We start from the raw sequence: 16,874 nt of genomic DNA, 5'->3' as shown, positions 1-16,874 counted from the left end.
ACCTAGTGATTGGAAATCGGGGGGATCAATTGATCGGTAACTGGAGGGTTCATCACTCATATGAAATCACAATTCGACCAATAATTGTCTTGTAGAATTAAAGCTTATATTCTTGACAAGGGTACGCGTTTCCGCTGAGAACAAATATTCGTTTGCATCATAATTTTTAAAAAAAAAACAAAAAACATTGGTCTTGAGTGTATGGGGACATCAGGGCATCTCTATTTCTATTTTTTAAAATATCAAAGTAACAAATTAGTGACCAGGAAATTGTGTAATATCAAATCTGAAAAGACGTGTATGAAACAGTAGCTATACCAAACTAAGCAGTCTTTTATCTTCCACCTGTGCTTTTCGCAATGTCACTAACATAATATTATTAAGAACTCAACATTCAATGTGTGCTTTTGGACTAAAAGATTTCAACCTACCAAAGAGGGCTATCATCCTATACCAATTCAACTACATTGTCACCTCTGTCTTCAAATCGATCGAGGAAATGTACACAGCACATCCCCAGTAAAAAGGGGAGCATTAATTCAGAGTCAATTAAAAATACCTAAATTAAATTATCAAAATTAAGGGTTGCATATGAGACTGTGACAACATTTCTATACGTGTCTTAGTTGGTTACGAAATCAAATCTATATCATAACTTGTTATCAGTCGTGGGTACCATCATCATCATCATCATCATCATCATCATCATCATCATCATCATCATAATCATAATCATCATCATCATCATCTATCATCATCATCATCATCATCGTCGTCGTCGTCGTCGTCATCATCATGATGATCATCATCATCATCCCCATTACCATCATTATCTTTATGAGCAATAGCACGAACAGCAGCACTAACGCCAACATTAAAAAGCCAGTATCCTAAATTACATTAAAATATCTATTATCTTTTTAAATAATAAAATCATAATCACTGGTGACAAAATACGTAGCATAAAAAAAAAGAATAAGGCAGAACCATAGCGTTGTTGAGCTATAAATGTCAACTTCTAATGTCATCCGTGTCAAATGATTGTCTTTCATTTTTTTTTTTTTTTTTTTTTTTTTTTTTTTTTTTGTCACTGTCAATAAGAGAGTATGGTAACGTAGTAGTAATACTATCGAAAGAGTGAAAATTAAATGAAGAGGCTTCGGGTGGGAACAATACAGACAATGGATGCTTCGGGTACAAACCCTTAGTCAGCAGAACAATAAGCAAATGAACATGGAAAGCAAATAGATGTAGATTATAATGAGTAGAACTTGTATCGTATGTACTCAATGGTGGTTGGAATATGAATGAAATATTGAGGTGGCGTGAGTTTGTGGGTATGAAGTACATGGGGTGTGGTTGGAATGACAAGGCAAATAATAATAATAATAATAATAATAATAATAATAATAATAATAGTAGGATAATAATAATAATAATAATAATAATAATAATAATAGGATAATAATAATAATAATAATAATAATTGTTATGTACCAATCGCAGTACATAAAATAACTGACAGGGAAGACGCTACTTAGTTGCCAATCATCAAGTAATTATTATTTATTCAAGTACTTTAAATCATAATATATCACAGACTTAGTAATATTAAACATGCAGTATAGAAATATACATAAACAGAAATATACGTTATGTAATATAACGTCAATGCACAAGTGTAGTTAACTAATGATACGAATATAACGTATTCTATTAATATATTCAATTGTGACATTATTTAGAAATAACTAAATGTAATTAAGTGTATTATTCATGGAAGTAAATATATTAGTTATCGCAAAGGGCAATAACTCAATAATAACAATACACCATAACACCTCCCTTCTAGCCTGAAGGATACTGAAGGTTTAACCATCAAAATATTAACATAGACACACATGATGTAACAGTCCGCTTAAAACACTATTTCAAAGTTAATTTGAAATTCTATGTTACACATCCAGAAGACCGCCGTTGCGAATAACATTTAAAAGTCCGTACGAACAATACTATTTCAAATGTCCGGTGATCACATACACTATATCAAGTCCATTTGACAGTCCATGCACTGGAATAATCTGTTACAAGAACGTGAGTCTCGTTGTCACAATTATAATATAACCACTATGTTAACTACTGTGGCGTGTGCGCAGTTGGTCGACGTGTCTTCTCAAAGTAGGACCATCCGGCACGATTTTCACATCGAACATTCGGTTTCCAATCACTGATGCTACAATCGCTGGCACCCACTTGTCCCTACGCCCCCTCCGAAAAGACAGGGCATAGCACTGGCTGTTCACTGTGAACTTAGTTTTCCTAGACGAGCGATGATTTACACGGCTTTGAGGCAGGAGCACATCTATCTTCGCCCGTATCTGTCGACCAATCAGAAGTTCGCTTGGGCTATAGCCACTGCACAGGGGAGTTCTCCGGTACTGGATCAAAAACTCGTGTAAGGCCTCACTGGTACTGAGGCTGGACTTCCTTAGCGACTTTTTAAATGACTGTACCAGTCTCTCAGCTGCACCGTTGGTCTCTGGATGATACGGGGCTCCTTGTAGGTGTTGAATACCCCGGCTCTCACAGAAACTGGCAAACTCAGCTGACGAGAAGCACTGCGCATTATCAGTGACGATGGTATGCGGGTAGCCAAAATGCGCAAAATCCTCGTCCAGCTTTTGAACTGTCGCCTTCGTGGTGATGGATGTCATCTGGTGGACACACGGATATTTGGAGTATGCATCCACCATCACGAGCCAGTTGTGTCCTTTGAAATTCACGGCATGGTCGATATGGACACGTTCCCATGGTTTGTCGGGCATAATCCATGGATGTACCGGCTGTTTTGGAGGCATGTTTTGGTTCTCAGCACACGACATGCATCCTCTGGTGGTGTTGACAATCGCTGTGTCGATTCCAGGCCAGTATACAGCTGTTCTGGCAAGCTGTTTCATTCGTTGCATTCCAAAATGGCCCAGATGTAGTATTTGAAGAATGCTTTCTTGGAGCTTCTTCGGAACCACCACACGATCACCATAGAACAAGCAACCATTCGATGAAGTTAGGAAGTCTTTGATTTTGTTGAACGACCCAACTGACCAGGACTCTTGTTTGTTGGGTGTCATTTTCTTTGGCCATCCTTCTTCCAAGTATTTGAAGACAGCCGATAGCACTGGATCGTCCTGGGATTCTTTCGTCAGCTCATCAGGGTGAGAGGGAGATACCATCTGAATGGCGCAGATTGTTGACGAATCATCTCCGGTCTCTCGTTTGTCGAATATTTGGTCAGGTCCTGATGGCAAACGACTCAAGGCATCGGCATTTCCGTGGTCCGACGTCTTCCGGAACTCGATTTTGTAATCGTACTGGCTCAAGGTAAGTGCCCATCTTGCCAGTCTGTTTGCTGCCAGTGCTGGAATCGGCTTTGATGGTCCAAACAGAGAGATCAGCGGCTTGTGGTCTGTCACCAAAATGAATCTTCGGCCGTATAAGAATTGGTGAAATTTGCTCAAGGCAAAGATGATGGCCAATGCTTCTCTCTGTATTTGGCTGTATTTCCGCTGACAGGCGGTCATCGTCTTCGATGCGTTGGCGATAGGTCGTTCACTGCCATCGGAGTAACGGTGAAACAGGACAGCTCCAATGCCAACTTCTGATGCGTCACACGAGATTCCAACTTCCAACGATGGGTCGAAATGTGCAAGTACGGTATCAGATTGAAGCATTTCCTTGATCTTCCGGAAGGCTGACTGTTCTTCCGGTCCCCATTTCCATCTCACGTCTTTCTTCGTCAGACGATATAGCGGCTCTAGTGTTGTAGAGATATTGGGCAAGAACTTGCTGTAAAATTGCACTTGCCCAAGGAAAGATCTGAGGTTGGAAACATTCTTTGGAGCTGGCATGTTTTGAATGGCATCTGCTTTTGGACCTTTCGAGACGCCATCTCTAGACAAGTAGTGTCCAGGTATTCCACCCGTGGTTGGGCAAAGGCACATTTCTCGAGTTTACATCGAAGGCCCGAGTCTTGCAGACGTTGAAATAGGCCTCTAAGGTTACGTAGATGCTGTTCAGCGTTGTCTCCACTGACGAGTATGTCGTCCAAGTAAGCAGCAACGCCCGGCAGATCTTGGATTAATCTGTCAACAATCTCTTGGAAGTAACCAGGAGCCGACTTAATTCCAAACGGTAGACGCTTCTGCAGTAAAACGCCTTTGTTTGTGCTGAGGGCAAGTCTCTTCTGCGACTCTGGTCCAAGACAGATCTGGTTGTAGGCATCTGCAAGGTCGATTTTTGTAAATCCATAGCCACGTCCAAGCTTTCTCATCAGATCCTCAGGTGTAGGCATGGGATGGCGATGCGGTTCCAACTGAGGATTCACGGTCACGGAGTAATCTCCACAGACCCTGATGCTAGGTCTGTTTTGTCCAGGAGCAGTCTTCTTCTTTATTGGTACGACAGGAGTACCATAATCGTTGAACTTGGTCAACTGCCAAACGCCTTTCGAGATGCCAGCTTGTAGCGCTTGGTCCAAGTCTTCCTGGATTGCAATGGGTACTGCCCGAGGACGGTGAAAAACTGGAGTAGCGTCTGGTTTGAACTTCACTTCCAGTTCAAAGTCTTTAAAGGTTCCCAACTCCTGTTTGAAGAGGTCTGGGAACTCAGAGCAAAGCTGTTTCAATGCCGACTGAAGTGACCAATCAGGTTTATTGTCGCTCGTCACTGTGTTTACAATCTCTCTGCCGTTGGAATGAATGAGGGCATCCACCGACAGTCCAAGATCTTTAATCGTTGTACGTCCAAGGAGATTCAGATCCAAAGTTGTCACGACAAATTTTTGTCTTATCAAGCCCTCGGGTTCCGGAAATGTTGAGGTCGACAGGCTGGCAACGCCAATCACTGGAAGATCTGCGTTGGAAGCACAACGGTATTTGCACGTAGGTGGTGACAGTGCAGGCCGTCGCAACTTCTTCCAGGTCTTTTCCGAAATGATGCTGTCTCTGGAACCAGTGTCAACCTCGAAAACGACTGACACATCGTTCAAGTAGCAGGTCTTCCACAAAGGTCGGGCCGCATTCCAATTGACCTTTGTCACCGTCTTTACTCGTTGATGTTGACTTCTCTTCCGACAGGCAGACTTTATGTGGCCCTTAATGCCGCAGTGGTGGCAAAGGGCTTCCTTGAATCGGCAGGCATCACTCGAGTGGTTCCCGAGGCACCGGTAGCATCGGGTTTTCTGGTTCCTGTTCTCCGTTGATTTTGATTGGCTGTTGATCTTTGGAGACGGTTTGTTATTCGCCGTTGGTAGTTTACGAGCCGGATTACGATTGGGCTGGAACTTAAACACATCGGCATTTGATGTGCCGACCGTCTCTCTGGCAACTTTTCCAGCCTCCTCCACTTCTGCGGCGATTTGAATGGCTCGATTGAACGTCAGCTCGTCGTCTTTTACTTTAAACAAGGCTTTGACGATAGCCTCGCTGTTGATCGAGCAAACGAATCGAGTCCTCATTGCCTCGTCCAACGGGTCCTTGATCGAGGCAAAATCACATGTAGCTGCCTCTTGCCGAATTCTGGCAGCTAACTCGTGGACAGTCTCCCCTGGCTTCCTTTCTGTTCGTGTCCAGAATTTGAAACGCTCCCGAACAACGAATCTTTTGGGGTTGAAATGGTCAACCATGTGCAGCTCGATCTCATCCATCGATAATTCGTTGACGTCCTTGGGAGGAACGCTCTGTGAAGCCAGGTTTGCCAGCAGCTTGAAGATGGCACACGATTGGTTGGTGAGAAAAATCTCCGCAATCCTGTCCGATGGAATGGAGTTGGCCTTTACGAACGTCTGGAAACGTGACCAATAGTCCGTCCACAGCTCTGCGTTTGAATCAAACTCGCAGAACCTGGTGTTGGTCACTGACGACTTGGGACGATCGATCACCAAGGCCATTAACGTTTCCATCTGTTGACGCTGCAACTCCACCTGCTGTTGTTGTTGGGCCATCTGATCACGCAATAGCCCAATGAGCTCCTCGTTGGTCCATGCTGCTCGTGTAGTCATGACGATACGTCCAAAGCAGCCAATGAACGATCAGCAGGCCGATACGTCGCTCCGCTAGTTGGTTTTCCGTGCTGTCCGATACAGCAAAAAGTAGGTCAACCGTTTGACCCAGTTCCTCCTCGCACGTCCGACACGGCAAGGCAGGCTTGTCCTGATGAAAACGTCCAAAACAGCCAATGGACGGTCAGTAGGTCGATACGTCCGACTCCGCTGGTTGGTTTTCCGTGCTGTCCGATACAGCAAGAAGTACGTCACCCGTCCGACACGGCAGGTACTCCTCGCACGTCTGTCACGACAGGCAATCACGTCCTGATGATTCTTCCACGTCTGTCACGACAGGCAATCACGTCCTGATGATTCTTTCACGTCTGTCACGACTGACAGTCACGTCCTGATGATTCTTCCACGTCTGTCACGACTGACAGTCACGTCCTGATGATTCTTCCACGTCTGTCACGACTGACAGTCACGTCCTGATGATTCTTCCACGTCTGTCACGACTGACAGTCACGTCCTGATGATTCTTCCACGTCTGTCACGACTGACAGTCACGTCCTGATGATTCTTCCAAAGCAGCCAATGGACGGTCTTCCCTCTCAGCAAGTCGAAACGTCGCTGTACATACACGTCCGACTCCGGTGGTAAGTTGTCCTTGCTGTCCGATACAGCAAGATAAGTAGGTCACGGCAGCTTCTCCTCGTACGTCTGACACGGCAGAGCAGTCACGTCCTCTCCCTCGCTCGTCTGGCACGGCAAGGCAGGCAGGTCCCCCTCACTTGTCTGGCACGGCAAGGCAGGCAGGTCCCCCTCGTTCGTCTGTACTGCAAGGCAGGCAGGTCCCCCTCGCTCGTCTGTACTGCAAGGCAGGCAGGTCCCCCTCGCTCGTCTGGCACGGCAAGGCAGGCAGATCCCCCTCGCTCGTCTGGAACGGCAGGGTAGGCAGGTCCCCCTCGCTCGTCTGGCACGGCAAGGCAGGCAGGTCCCCCTCGCTCGTCTGGCAGGTCCCCCTCGCTCGTCTGGCACGGCAAGGCTCGTCCTTCTTCGTCCGGAGGCAGACCAGGGCAAGGCTCGTCCTTCTTCGTCCGGAGGCAGACCAGGGCAAGGCTCGTCCTTCTTCGTCCGGAGGCAGACCAGGGCAACGCTCGTCCTTCTTCGTCCGGAGGTAGGGCAGGGCTCGTCCTTCTTCGTCCGGAGGCAGACCAGGGCAAGGTTCGTCCCTCTTCGTCCGGAGGTAGGGCAGGGCTCGTCCTTCTTCGTCCGGAGGCAGACCAGGGCAAGGTTCGTCCCTCTTCGTCCGGAGGTAGGGCAGGGCAAGGCTCGTCCCTCTTCGTCCGGAGGTAGGGCAGGGCTCGTCCTTCTTCGTCCGGAGGCAGACCAGGGCAAGGTTCGTCCCTCTTCGTCCGGAGGTAGGGCAGGGCAAGGCTCGTCCTTCTTCGTCCGGAGGTAGGGCAGGGCTGTCCCCTTCGTGGGTTGGCAGTCCTTAAAAGGACTGTGATTTCATGTGACCCACAGCTGGAATCCTCGTCGCCACTGTTATGTACCAATCGCAGTACTTAAAATAACTGACAGGGAAGACGCTACTTAGTTGCCAATCATCAAGTAATTATTATTTATTCAAGTACTTTAAATCATAATATATCACAGACTTAGTAATATTAAACATGCAGTATAGAAATATACATAAACAGAAATATACGTTATGTAATATAACGTCAATGCACAAGTGTAGTTAACTAATGATACGAATATAACGTATTCTATTAATATATTCAATTGTGACATTATTTAGAAATAACTAAATGTAATTAAGTGTATTATTCATGGAAGTAAATTGTTAGTTATCGCAAAGGGCAATAACTCAATAATAACAATACACCATAACAATAATAATAATAATAATAATAATAATAATAATAATAATAATAATAATAATAATAATATAATAATAATAATAATAATAATAATAATAATAATAATAATAATAATAATAATAATAATAATAATAATAATAATGAATCTTTATTGTCTATTTAAAAAATCAGTATGTGAGAGGGGTAAAAACTTTCTAGAAAGTAATGGAAGATAAAAGACACGATGGAAATGTAATGCTAGTAGTGGTTATATGGCAACAAATATGTAAGGAGACCACCAAGATCAATAGTAACTACCCTGAACCAGGATTTCTCTACAAATCAGAAATTTCTAGATTCAGATGAGACCGAATTAATACCTTAAGAACTTAGAAAAACTGCAATGCCCTATTTACTAAAGTCATAACAAGATCTTTACAACCTCAAAACTCTGGCCCAAGACACAATTCTCAGCAAGCGTTATTCAGACTGCGAGGCTTACTCACTTATAGTAATAGTAGTAGTGGTGATAGTAGTAGTAGTAGTAGTAGTAGTAGTAGTAGTAGTAGTAATAATAATAATAATAATAATAATAATAATAATAATAATATATAATAAATATAGTAGAGTAGTAGTTAGTAGTAGTAGTAGTAGTAGTAGTAGTAGTAGTATGTAGTAGTAGTAGTGAGTAGTAGTAGTAGTGTAGTATTTATAGTAGCAGAGTAGAAGTAAGTATTTGATAGTTAGTAGTAGTAGTAGTAGTAGTAGTAGATAAAGTAGATATAGTGTATGTATTAGTAGTAGTAGTAGACAGACAGATAGTAAGTAGTAGTAGTAGTATAGTATAGATAGTAGATAGTAGTAGATAGTAGTAGTATAGTATAGTAGAGATAGTAGTAGTAGTATCATATAGTATAGTGTGTTGTTGATATTTTTTTGTTGTGGAAATTATTAAAGTTGGAAGGTAGAGGATCCCTGGGTGGGTGATTGAATGGCAAGTGTTAATGTGGCGAAGAAAATAATGGTCGGGTAACGGTGTGAGATGAAAGTAGAGTAAATTGATAGAGATAGATAGATAGATAGATAGATAGATAGATAGATAGATAGATATATATAGATAGATAGATAGATAGATAGATAGATAGATATAAAGATAGATAGATAGATAGATAGATAGATAGATAGATAGATAGATAGATAGATAGATAGATAGATAGACAGATAGATAGTAAATGAATCAATCAGAACAGGTGTTTTATATTATATCTATCATTTATTTAATATATATATATATATATATATATATATATATATATTATATATATATATATATATATATATATTATATATTATATATATATATTATTTATTGTGATGTGTGTGTGTGTGTGTGTGTGCGTGTGTGTATGTGTGTGTGTGTATTTGTGGGCGGGGGGGGGGGGGGGGTTAATTTTTTTATGTTTGGTAAAAATTTCAATCTTTGTTTTCGGATATTCAACATGAACTATAAACACAATCCATATTTCATTGTATTTAACACGAATCAATTTCTAATGGAGACTAAGTAAGTTACAACTCAAGTACAATGATCGTAATGGGGTGCCAATCAGTGTTTCAAATTGTAAAATTCATGGGCATCTTTTGGCAAAGTTGGTTTTATCTGCTGGAGATGGTTGTATTTCTCTGAGGATATCTTCCTCTGACTGGTGTAAACCTGCATCGGTGATCATTAGAAGTTGTTCTTCCATCACTCATTGATCGGGGAAGCAGATTCCAGTTCGGTTCAAACAGAATGGTTACATCTGGTTCACAACTAACTGCTCTATGTCAGTAAAAGTTGGGAATGCTACCATCATTCCTGGCCTGTTTGTGGTTAATGTGTTACTTCATCAAATGACAGGAAGCATTTGTATGTCAAGTAATGTACTGTAGCTTGTATGGAGTGCCGTGTTCTGTCATGTGAGAGGTTTAAAAAATAATTGTATTGTAGTTAGATGGAGTGAAAATGTCAACTTTCGTTCAATTGCTTGGAGTGTAATGGCATTTTTAAAAATCCAACTTCATCAATAATCAAAATAGTGCATCTATGTGGTCTTGCGGTATAACACTCTCCCTCATTAGAAGGTGTCTTGGGATCGAGTCCCGCTCTGAGCGGCGCATAACTGAGTCCTTGGAAAAGACTCTTAAACCACATTATCTAGCCGTACCCAGGTGTAAAATGAGTATCAGGCCGTTAACAGCACTGTCTCTGTTGTGAAAATAATAATATCTCTTTACAGGCACCATGTTCCGCCCTACTTGTTAGTAATTGCTGCTGGCCAGGGACCCTTTGCAAAGTGCCCTGACCGCGTTTATTGGATATTGCCCTATATAAATGCTCAATGTTATTTTTATTTTTTTAGTTATGTTGTTTTTTGTTTGTTTGTTTGTTTGTTTGTTTGTTTGTTTGTTTGTTTGTTTGTTTTTGTTTGTTTAGCTTTTTCTTTTTCTTTTTTTGAAAAATAAATCAAAAGATCTTTGTTGTTTGTTGGACAGGATGGGTAGGGGTTTAAATGGTGGTATGATATCAGGATAGCATCAGGTGGATGACGTGAATTAATAGGGTGATTGTTATAGACCAGACTCCAAAATACAAGCACAAGTTGACCAGAATAATCGATCTCGGCAAACCTGCCTCATCACAATACGAGCTTTGTTATTTTAAATTAATGATATTTTTAATTAATAGAGATAGGGAGAACAGATGATTGGCGTATTATCTTTTTCAATACCCAATCATCATTTCGTACATTATATTTACTAGTAAAGCATAACCGGGAGATAATAGGCTTGAAGTTCAGTCGCACCGTGACTTTAGAAATTGACAATTATTTAGCAGCTGTGATATTTATGGATGCTCAAAATTATAGAGTCCAATGTCAATACAACTCTATTAACATTAAAATGAAATATTTATTTTGTAGTTAAAAACACAATCATTCTTTCTAATCACGAAAACTAACTATAACACCATATACATGGCGTGTTTTGATTGCTTGAAAGTACTTCGCCGTCTCCCTTGAACTCTGAACTAACATCAGAGGTTTGATCATCTTGAGACTAAAGAATAAGAGGGCGCGCTTATCTCTGAAGTTGACATCAGAGGTTAGATCAGCGGATTGGCAAAAACACTACCTCAGAGGTTTGATCAACGGGCCGTCGATATCTTATTTAGCGACATTTTGTCACTTGTGACATTAGACCGATGACACCATTTCTTATGTCACAAGCAATACCAAATTGCAATTTCGACAATATATCATTAATTTCAGTCAAACCAGTGTAATAACCTCAGGTAAATATGGAATTTAATAATATTTCAGAAACCAAAAAATTCAAAAATAGAAATATACATGGAAAATAAAGCATCTGAATGTGACTTGTGACATAAGACCGGTGACACCATTACTTATACTTATGTACAAGCAACACCAAATCACACTTTCGTCCATACTATATCATTATTTTCAGTCAAAAAAGCATAATAACCGCAAATCAGATGATCATCCAAACCAACAGTCAATTATGCTAAAATGAAATTCAATAATATGTTAAGAAACTAAATACTTTCAAATTGGAAATATACTTAGAAATTAGTAATACCATTGTTGCTATTACTTGGGTCAAAATCGGCACTAGAACGCAATTTTGCCTCAATAAATCAAGAATAGCAACTGAACAAATGTAATACAGTCTGTTAAAATGGAATTCAATGACATTTCAAGCTTTGAAGAACATGAAAACAGAAATACATTAGAAACTTCATACTTAAGTGTCAACTGTGACATTTTAACCAATGACACGAATGTTCACAAAAAGTACCAGAAGTCACACAAACTCTAGATAAATATCAGCCATGGTAATGAATTCATGTAACCAGACGATAACATCACCCTACTCTCAAATATTTCTTGACAACCCTTCTATTTATCTGGATTCGTCAAAAGCTTGAGTTTTGTCTTTTTCTTGATTCATACAACCCTGAAACATAAAAAATTAGAATTACAAGGAAATTATTAATTGTGTCAAAATCACAGTCTCAGATGAGATGTCATAATATCATATTTGTAAATAGAATAACAGATGAAAACAAATTTTTTTGGTGGCACTTTATCCAGTATCAAGTGTTGCTTGTGACAATGTAAAATAGCGATGACACCAAAGTTCAACTTACCTTTTCTGCATGGAGCCACGCTGGAAAGGCAACTGAAAGTGCTGCACTTCAAAGGCTGGTAAGAAGGGTGGGTCAAAATTGCGAATCGCCATTTAACGAAACAAACTTCCACGTGTTCACGCATGCCGTGTTGCTTGTGACAAATGACACCAAAACCAATAAACCTCAATATCAGCAAAACGGAATACATTTACTCCAAGATTTGAGTTCAGAAGGAAAATCTATGCTGCTTTTTTCTCATAATAAAACATTTTATAACCATTAAATATGACCTTTAAAGTTTCGTGTCGAGTCTTAGTATTGTGCTGTGTTTGATGACACCAAAGGTCACAAGCAATACCAACTTTTTAAGAACTCTATATGAAACTTAATCAGATATGTAATATACTGCAATTGAGTTTAAAAGTAAATTTTGACTTTATACTATTAGTCAAATTTCAATCATGTGAGCTAAAACATCACATTTAATTTCTACATGCTTTCTAAAAAGGTGATGCGTTGACCTCGTTTTAAGCACATGCCAAACTGCATTCAAATTTGACTTTCAAGTTGTTTATTTCATATTCTGTTGAACAGAATAAGTTGAGATCTCATTTTATCTCTTCTTCATATTATCAAATGATTACGAGCATTAACCCAATGAAAACAGCCCATAATTAAGTAAAAATCAAATTTTCTTAACACTGGTATCAGACGGGCACCTTTTGACTTTGGCTCATTTAGATAGATAGATAGATAGATAGATAGATAGATAGATAGATAGATAGATAGATAGATAGATAGATAGATAGATAGATAGATAGATAGATAGATAGATAGATAGATAGATAGATAGATAGATAGATAGATAGATAGATAGATAGATAGATAGATAGATAGATAGTAGATAGATAGATAGATAGATAGATAGATAGATAGATAGATAGATAGATAGATAGATAGATAGATAGATAGATAGATAGATAGATAGATAGATAGATAGATAGATAGATAGATAGATAGATAGATGGATAGATTGATAGATGGATAGATGGATGGATGTATGGATGTATGGATGAATGGATGGACAGATAGATGTAGACACACAAATTGATAGATGGATAGATAAATACAACCAAAGACTACATATTCCACTGTAAGACACCTGTCCGGATAGTTGTCCGGCCTCGTCGACCGGCCCCGTAGAACGGAAAATTTCGTGGGCGATTCGTCCCGCTCTATGATGTCACTGCGCTGAATGCTTTCATTGGTGGACACTTTTTAGGCTCTGTACGTATTCTCATTCGTTTAATTCTATAATTTACATTCATTTGACATATCCATAGAATTAAACGAATGAGAATACGTACGAAGCCTAAAAAGTGTCCACCAATGAAAGCATTCAGCGCCATTTTGTTGTTGGCTGAGAATGTAGTAATTACCATTCATTCGGTATCTATGTCAACATAACGACACAAGAAAAACAACAAATAATATCAAAATCCACAATAAAATGTTTCAGAACTGTTGCGTATATTTATGGTACAACGAAGCTGTCAAAAAAGGAAGTTAGAGAATGTGTGTAATCATGTATTATAATAACCTGTAATGTGTTTTCCAACCACCACATCATCTACTACTACAACCACCACCACAATATCATCACTAACACTACTACTACAACCACCAGCCCCACATCATTATCACTACCACTACTACTACACCACCACCAGCACATCATCATCACTACCACTACTACAATCACCACAACCACATCGTCATCACTACCACTACTACTGCAACCACTACCACCATATCATCATCATTACCACTACTACCACAACCACCACCACCACTACTACTACAACCACCACCACATCACTACCTCAACTACTACAACCACCACCACAATAGCATCACTACCACTACTACTACAACCACCACAACCACATCGTCATCACGACCACTACTACTACAACCACCACCATATCATTACCATTACCACTACAACTACAACCACCACTACCACCATATCATTACCATTACCACTACTACTACAACCACCACAACCACATCGTCATCTCTACCACTACTACTGCAACCACCACTACCACCATATCATCACCATTACAACTACTACTACAACCACCACAACCACATCATCATCACTACCACTACTACTACACCACCACCACATCATCATCACTATCACTACTACTACAACTACAACCACCACCACATTATCATCACTACCACTACTACTACTGCAACCACCACCACCATATCATCATCATTGAAATATTTTTTTTTTAATTGAGCTTTATATAGTGCAATATCTACTAAATGTGCTCAAAGCGCTTTACAATGGGTCCCTGGTCAACATTTAACATGTAGGACGGGACATGACGCCTGTTAGGCGATATTACAATTTTTCGGACAAAGACAACTCTGTTAACGGCCAGGTACTCATTTTACACCTGAGTACGGTGAGAGAATGTGAGTAAAGAGCCTTTTCCAAGGACTCAACTATGCGCCGAGCGCGAGGCTCGAACCCAGACCTTCCGATCCGGAAGCGAGTGTCATACTACTAGACCACATAGCCGCATCATTACCACTACTACTACAAACACCACCACCACATCATCATCACGACCACTACTACTACAACCACCACCACCACCATATCATTACCATTACCACTACTACTACAACCACCACCACATCATCATCACTACCACTACTACTACAACTACAATCATCACCACCACCACATCATCATCACTATTACTACTACAACTACAACCACCACCAACACCACATCACCTCACTAACAGTACTACAATCACTACCATTAGGTTTTCACAGGCGTTTATTGCTTTCAGTTTAGTTCGCCAGGTAAATCTAGCCAGTCTAGTGATGATGAGTCATAGCTTTACACTAAGAGAGGGAGACAATTTTTTCGCCGTTTTGATCGATTTTTTCTGAATTTCAAACTAATGTAGTATTGCCGTTATTAAAAGTAGCAAAAATATTTTTATACTACCAAACAGTTTATTAACAGAGTTTTCATTGATTATTTAATCATAATTATGATGGCGTTAAAAAACAAGAGGGATAACCCATGAAATTGATCCATAAATTTAAGTAAATTAAAATCTTTAAGACAATATTTTAGCATGTTCAACACTTAAGATTTTAAAACAAAAGTAATGGAAATGATGTTGAATATCTGTATAATGTAGACATATAAATTTTATATCAGTAGATTGAGGCGTTTTTGAGATATCAGTTCACCTGTACGTAAAAGTAATAATTTTGAGTAAGGTACGAGTAAAATTGAAATCCAATCACAGCATTGTCTTAATAGAAATTTTTTAATAAACCAGAAACATAGTCAAATGTGATTCACTTATATCTATCCCAGAATCAACGAATTATAAGAATTTCAGTAAAAATTGTTATATAAGGACATTCATTTAAAGACAATCAAAACCACTAAGAAAATCTTAAAGAGTTCTTATAAGTTTCATAACCTTATTTTTGAGATATCCATGCCCATTACTTTTTTTCATGTACTTGACTTGCACCTCTTTTAATTTGTGTGCCATATAGACTGCATATAGCACATCACTGGTGAAAGATTAGGATCATATTCACCTCATAAAGTATTGTTTCTTGTTCAGAGTTTTCTCATTGAACCAAAGGTATCAATACCTGCATCGCATTTCTTTAAATTATGTATCAGTGAAACACATTTCTTGCAAATTGAAATATTTAAATATGTCAGAATTTCATATTTATATTTATAGTCAACTGTTGATAACGTCTAGAGTCTTTTAATCCTCTCAGCACGGCTCTGTACTCTTTCACAACAAATTCGACATATTTCATTTGTACTGGTGTGATGACCGTCTTTAGTGTGTCTCTCCATAACCTGAACAGAACTTAAATAAGTAAATTTAAGAAATATCTAAAATTTCCGTTTAAATTCAATGAAATCAAATTAAATAAATGTCTCTTATCATCACTATCTAGTTTTTTTTATTGGGTTTCTAAAATATCATGAAATATTCTCCTCTTTGTTGGTAACAAAAATAATTATTGAGATTCCTTTCCACACCGTCTATTCTTAAATCCCTGAATCTACATAATAAAGTATATATCATATGAAAGATAATTTTATCTACTTTTCTCTGATCCCTCACACTTGATGGTAAAAAGTGTTGGCTTGATATTTTGAATTTTTAAATATTTCTTAAACTTATAATTTAAATATTTATTTCATAAAAAACTCTGATTATTCAAAAGAGCAAAACACAAACTTATCATTTAATGATGTAAATAAAAATAATTGCGTCTTGTAGAGGAAAAATTGGCCTTTGTATCCATATATGTTTGAAAATTATGAAAAAGATGCTGCGTCCACAACGGGCTGAGAGAATTTAGTATTTTGATGAAATTTCTACTACTCTCTGCCTGAGAGAAATTCAAAGCGATGAGATTTACCTGCAGACATAATTTATTGCCAATGCACGCCGTCTTGACAGCTGTTATCACTGTTGCTGACGGTGGGTTGTTTACATTACTCGACGGTAGCCAGTGAGGGAAGAAGTAACTAAAGTGAAAGTTTGGGCCCTATTTAAACGGCTGTGTTTTGGAGCTTTACTTCATTTGAAATAAGGAAACTTCGGAATTGTATTTGGCATTGTGTTTATATATCATAATATAATTCTAATCAGTTATCTATTTAGAACTAGATACTATACAATATGTATGC

At 39.1% G+C, this 16,874-nt stretch overlaps 1 protein-coding gene across 1 annotated transcript; it reads right to left on the bottom strand.

Moving 5' to 3' along the window:
• Positions 1-3,811: 3,811 nt before the first annotated feature.
• On the bottom strand, positions 3,812-6,055 carry LOC144971715 (uncharacterized). Its single transcript, XM_078912791.1, has one exon. The coding sequence runs from the start codon at positions 6,053-6,055 to the stop codon at positions 3,812-3,814; it is 2,244 nt and encodes a 747-aa protein (XP_078768917.1).
• Between the last annotated feature and the right edge of the window lie 10,819 nt (positions 6,056-16,874).

Source organism: Berghia stephanieae, chromosome 4 (assembly GCF_034508935.2).
Source record: "Berghia stephanieae isolate SIO BIC M18660-M18661 chromosome 4, UCSD_Bste_1.3, whole genome shotgun sequence".
In the NCBI taxonomy this organism is placed as follows: Eukaryota; Metazoa; Mollusca; class Gastropoda; order Nudibranchia; family Aeolidiidae; genus Berghia; species Berghia stephanieae.
Note: the sequence above shows the minus strand (reverse complement) of the source record. Positions and strands in the feature narration are given on the sequence as shown.